The 6,317-nt window shown below is 44.4% G+C and overlaps 1 protein-coding gene across 1 annotated transcript; it reads right to left on the reverse strand.

Annotated features, from left to right (window-relative positions):
- Positions 1 to 47: 47 nt before the first annotated feature.
- On the reverse strand, positions 48 to 5,412 carry LOC123255497 (lysine-specific demethylase PHF2-like; the record flags this gene model as incomplete). The annotated part of the gene is made up of 3 exons (XM_044684277.1): positions 48 to 210; positions 1,355 to 1,541; positions 5,271 to 5,412. Coding segments are annotated over 3 exons (492 nt in total), but the record flags the coding sequence as incomplete, so codon positions are not given.
- Positions 5,413 to 6,317: the final 905 nt, after the last annotated feature.

A 6,317-nucleotide genomic window follows, 5' to 3' on the forward strand; every position in this document is an offset into this window, starting at 1 on the left:
GGGAGCGCCGAGAAGACGCCCCCTGCCTTTCCTAAGCGGCCCCGCACCTGACGGGATGAAGAGCGTCTGGCCTTGCTTCACCGTACACTTGTAGCATTTGTCCACCTGGTCGGCGAAGAACATCTCGCTGTGATTGGCCGCCGACTGCCATCGCTCGTACAGAGACAGATTTGCCGAGGCTGGTTTGATGAGATAAAAGATCTTTTCCCCCTGAATAAGAAAGAAAAAGAAATAAGAAAAAGAAAAAAGGAAGAATAAGAAAGAGAGAAAAAAAGAGAGAGAGGACCATTTTCCAAGACTACAAACATTCTTGCACTGAAAGAAATCCCTCTGCAAAACTGTTCAGAAGGAGGCCACATGTGCCATGTGGAAAACATACGTGGGGGCTTGAGCAAACCAATTTGGAAAGGATTGTATAGAAAGAGGCTTTTGAATTTAAAGAAAATAAAATTCCCTCATTTTTCATCTAGCCTTCCCAGAAGTCTGAACAGATTAATAATAATAATTAGCAATAATAGTTGATTATGTATTCATTTATTATGTACAATATAGTAAATTATATATAATGTATTCTATGTATTAAATTATTTAAAACAATAATAATAAATAAGCATTATTATAGCTTACATTTATATAGTGCCTTAAAGTTTGCAAAGCACTTTCAACCTACAACCCCATTGGATCCTCATGGCTACCTGTGAAGTAGGTGATCCCTATCTTTACAGAGGAGAATATTAGGATTTAGAGCTGTTCAATGACTTGCCTAGGGTCACGCAGCTAGTGTCTGAGACAGTATTTGAACTCAGATCTCCGTGACTTCAAGTCTGGCATTCTATCGACTGTCTTATTAAAGGCCTACTATTAAAAAATTCTCAAGAAGTTTGCAGTCTAATGAGGGGAGGACTAGCTAAGATGCATGCCAAATGGAAGCCCAGGAAAGGAGGGCTCTAAGGCATCTGCAGAGAGGCTGCTTTCAGCTGGAGGGGCGGGAAGAGACAGAAGGCCTGAGAAATGTCAGAGGCAGCTTTATGAAGGAGCCAGCGTAAGAGCCAGGCCTTCAAGATGAGAAGGATCTTCAGTAATCACAAGCCAGCGGAGTTTCCTCACAGATCCCTGCCTCCAAGCACAGGTGCTTCCTCTCGGACACCCCCTTCTGCCCTTCCACTTGGCCAGATCCAACAATTCCCCAAGAACCCCCTCAAAGTCCGTCTCCTCCTGCGAGAAGCCTTCCCTCCCTCCCTGGTGTCTCCGTGACAGCTCCTGCCCGGAGCGCCCATTTACCAACTGTCCCTCACTACAAGGGCTCCTCTAGTCTCTCTTCCAAGCACGTTGGTCCCCTGACGGTCGGGCTTACCTTGAGCACGTGGTACCAGGCTGAGGCCCCTCCAGAGTCTATGTGGAAGTCAGTGTAACTGTCCTTCACACAAATCAGGCAATACTTGGTCACTTTGGGTTTGGCCAGTAAGGCATCATCGGGCCAATAGTTTTCTACCCAGGAGAGCTTTTTCACAATCTCAGGAGGTTCTACAAAGCTGGACATTCTGAAGGCAAAAGAATGAAAAGATGATTCATTAAAAAAAGAAAAAAAATATGGAAGGGAGGAAGAAGAGAAGGTAAAGCTTATGCCCAGAGCTGAGGTTCTTGACTTGTTGCTAAGACAAATCCTTGACAAGATTATGGGGAAAAAATCCTGCCTTGGGCACTTCCCAGCTGTGTGGCCCTGGGCAAGTCACAGCTTCCCTGAGAGTCAGAGTTCAGAGAAAATGATAGAAAATAAGAGCCCGTTTCTTACAGGGCTTCAATAATATAGGGATAAAGTGCTCCGCCAACCCTGGAGTGCTGGTGAATGTGAGCTCTTCTCATTACAGGGACAGAACCTTTCCCTGAGGAATCTGTTCTCTTGGAGCCTTGGAAGGCAACATTTTCCATCTTGGCCTAAATATGTGTTTTGTTTTGACCATTGTAGCACTGAAGAGAAAGACTGCTGGGGGTGTTTTCCCCCACACACAACATGGGGCATTTTTGGTGTCTTTTAAACGCCTGCATCTGTTCTTCAGGCTCCCGGCTCTGTTGTTTCTGCTTCATGTCAAATCTGGTTCGTCTAGCCTCAAGGAAAATGAGCAAGAAAGGGTGGAAACTTTCACTCAGTTATAACTTCATCGTCTTGGGCAAGACACCAAGTCTCTTTTAGAAAGTGTCTCACTCCTCATCCTATCCAGGTAGGTTCTACCTGGCCCAGAGAAGAAAGATTTTGTCTTATTGCTACCTCTGTAAAAAAGGACAACTAGGAAATTCCTCTCAGAAAAGATGACTTCTAGTCACTGAACACTTGATGAGAAATCCAGGCCACACCGGCGATGGGGGAAAGCCAAGCCAGGCAAGAAGTAATGCCTGTGAATAACGAGTGCAGTCAACATCCATTATCCCCTGACCATCGCACAGCCCTTCTAATACTGGAATCCCTTTTCCTTTTAGAAAGAACACATTCCACACGTTTTCTTGTGCCTAGGCTAGCTTAGCTGCCGATATACAACATTGTCTTCTAAGGATGTTTTCCTCGGACCTTCCTGTCCATCTATGGGTAGATTACCCCAGAGAACTGGAAGGTTTTGCCAAAGATTTATGCAATTAGATTTAGAATCTCAGGATTAGCCACTATCCTAGCTAGAAGGACCCTTAGAGATCACCAAGCACCAATTATTCCTTTTATAGAGGGCAAATTGAAGGCCTGGAAGGAGTGAGCAACTCAACACAAGATCATACATTTGGTTAATGGCAAATCTGGGACTTGAACTTTGGTCTCCTGACTCTTCCCACTGATCTACATTTTACCTGGCCCTGTAGTATCCTCAGTCCCTCCTCAGTCCTTGCTTCCACATTCTTGTTGTTTGTCCTTTGTTTTTGAAGAGGAACAATGACATCATGGGATGATGTCTTCACTTGCATGTGAACTGGATGTAAGGGAGGCAGCCCAGTCGAAGGCCTCCCTCTCTCCCCATAGTCATCCACGTCCAGTAGCAGGACAAAAGTCTGGATGCCCGGCAATGGCCCAGGATGCAGTGGATGACCTTGGCGGCCTCGATATCTGACCAAACTTGAAGTGCTCCACAGGGTCTGCTTCCACCACCTCCACAGCCATTGGAACAGCTCGCTTAGTCTGCTGGCACGTGGCAGTGACTCCAAGGGGTTCATACAGGCTAAATCCAAGGCCCCAAATTAATGCATAACCTCCCAAGGATGGTGAATAGGAAAAGGATCACAGAACACTGGAGTGAGATCATCTAATCCAACCACCTTATTTTAAAGAAGAGACTGAGGGCCAGAGGAGGAAGACCCAAGAACTCAAGATCAGTCTATAAGCAGAACCCAGGACTCCTGTCTCCCCTCTGGATCTATACCCTTTCCCCAATACTATGCTGTCTCCCATCCTCTGCTCCTCCTGTCTTCCCCACAAGACTAGCACACAGTGGTTGTGGTCCTTTGTGATCCTGTGTAGGGTTTTCCTGGTAATACTAGAGTGGTTTGCCATATCCTTCTCCGATGGTTTAAGGCAAACAGAGGTTAAGTCACTTGCCTGAGGTTACACAGGCAGGAAGCATCTAAGACTGGATTTGAACTCATGTCTTCCTGATTCTATGCCCAGAGATCTTTCCACTGAACCTCCTAGCTGCCTCCTGGGCACACAGCATGCACTTGATAAATAATTGCTGATAGACTGTTGTGGTGTGAAGATATTTGCATTGTATAACATCAAAATTTAAGCAAAACTTTGAACCACACCAGAGCTACCTTTCCATTTAAATCAGTTGTTCTTAACTATTTTTATGTCATATAACTCAGAATAATATTTTAAATGCAGGAAGATAAAATAATAGGATAACAAAGGAAAGCAATTATACTGAAACAAAGATAATTTGTTTTACAATCCAAGTTAACAGATCACCCTACCCCAAAAAAATCTACCAATAAAAACAGACCTCAGATTAAGAAGTCCTGATTTAAATCTATCTGCTTCTCTAACTTCTACCAATTTATTTTTGTTCTACTCTTCAGATTAGTCTAATCTAGTTAAAATTGCAATTAGTAAAAAAAATTGTAATTAGTAAAACAATAAACTTGTTAATCTAATTAAAACACCAATTCTTTATCATTAATGGATACCTTAGTGTAAAATAATTTAGAATTTAATAAAGAGCAGGTTCTTATATGGGGGAGGAAAAGAGAGGTCCCTAGAACAGGGAACTTCTACAGGGGCACTAGCCTAAGGGCAGAGTGGGAGATTCTGGGTAGAAGAGGGAAGCATAGGTCCTGGGGAGCTTTCTGGGCTATGGTGATACAATGGAATAGTAAAAGTGGTACCAAGGACAAATTTGGGCAGTTTCGCAATTTTGCCATTCTGGTCAGAAGGAGAAAACAGAGAGTCCCATCCACCTTTCTACGCACTACTGAGTAGCCTACATCCCCAAATCAAAATAACATGGCCATCCACCATGACTACTATTTCAAAGCTGAGGTAGCAGCCTCCAGAATCTGAAAGTTCTCAATAAAGACTCACAGAGTTAGAAGGACCAATTGAGGTTTCACCATCCAACTGTTACCCAAATAGGAATTGCCTCTAAAGTCAAAGATAATTTGTCCAGTGTCTGTTTGAAGACCTACAATGAGGAACCCCCTCCCACCTGAAGCAGACTTAAATTTTAGGGAGTTTTCTGTTAGGTCAAGCCAAAATTTCCCTCTTTAAAACTTCCTCCCCTGCTCCTAATTCTGATTTCTAGAGTTAAGCATTCACACATATGCTGGTTTTCCTTCATGGCCTGTCTCTGAGAGGGAAAAGGTATGAAAAGGTAACAAGGAGGGATGAATTTTCCAGACCACTGAGATCACGGATAATAGATTAAACTGGAAGAGAATTTAGAGGTCATCTGCTCCAGCACCCTCATTTTACAGAGAAAGAATGGTGGATCAAAGAGGTTAATTGTCTTGGTAATAAATGTCATACAGATAATAAGTGTCTAAGACAGGACCTGAACCCAGTCAAGTGGTCCTAAACCCAAGTCCAGCATTCTGTCCTCTCTGTCAGCTGTCACTCTCATTTCACCCAAAAAGTCTCAGGTGTTAGAGATAACAAAGAAGAAGAAATGAGTCATTTCTAAGCTCTGGGGAAACAATTCCCCCAAAACCAGCATCAATCATCTCCTCGTAAACAGGGAGTCACAGCCGCAGAGCGGACAAGTTTCTCTACAAAGGCTCTCCGGGAAAGGCTGGCTCACCTGGTGTCCGAAAACTCCAGGTTAGTGACGTTGAGGACCCGTTTCCGGTTGGTGCTGTAGTAGTAATCCACAAACTCCTTCAGTTTCATCTTGCAGTCTTTCTGCTTGGTGACGTCGGTCACATCCACGCTCCTCTCCGGCCCTAAGGAGTTCAAGCAAGATACAGATGAGCCCCACGTCTCTGAAATCAGGAGCCTGGAGTCCTCACGTTTGGCCAGAGCATCTGGGAATTGCACAGCGGGGTGAGACCGCTGGATGGGGCCATCTAGTCCGACCTATACCCAAAGGAAAACCTACTCTGCCACCTACCCCGCTGCTATCACCCAGCCACTTTAGACAAGGACATGCTCATACCTTAAGTGGCTGCCAACAAATAAGGGACAAACGTGGGCCCCCAAAGTGCATGAGAAAGGGAAGAATGAGACTTGCCGATCTGGAATCTAATTCTAGTCTCAGTAGATGTTGTAAAATAAGATAAAGACCCAGGGTGCTGCCTCACCCTCCAAGAAGGTGCATGAGGAGGGTGCTCAGGGCATTTCTTCATTTTCCACCAGGCAACACAACCCTGGTCTTCTCCATCATCTCCCCTCCCTCACCAGCTACATTCTTTCCATCCCATCCCTCTCCTTTTCAACTTAGTTTTACTCATCGTCTTCTCTATTGGAGTAGAAGCTCCTCAAGGGTAGGGAATGTCTTTCATTTTACTCAGATTTCCATTCCTAGCACTTATCACAGTAGGCACTTCATGTTTATCAGTTATTAGGGACTAGAGTTATGTCTTAATGGCACCCCGTTGAACTAGAGAGGAAATTGGTATTTGCTCCATTCTTTACTTAGCAATCTCTTTCTCAACCACCCTGCCACATAGATCCAACTCTAAGGAAATTCTGCCCTGGGATCTTATTCTCCTGATTAGTGAATACCCTTGGAGCCATTTCTCCAGAAAAACCCTAATCATGTTTCACTTCTTCCCTCTTCTCCAACCACTTTCTCCCAGTCTTCTCATCAGCCTAGTGAAAACTCTCCACACAGCTCTAGAACCATGAA

This window comes from Gracilinanus agilis, unplaced genomic scaffold (assembly GCF_016433145.1).
Source record: "Gracilinanus agilis isolate LMUSP501 unplaced genomic scaffold, AgileGrace unplaced_scaffold47447, whole genome shotgun sequence".
Classification (NCBI taxonomy): domain Eukaryota; kingdom Metazoa; phylum Chordata; class Mammalia; order Didelphimorphia; family Didelphidae; genus Gracilinanus; species Gracilinanus agilis.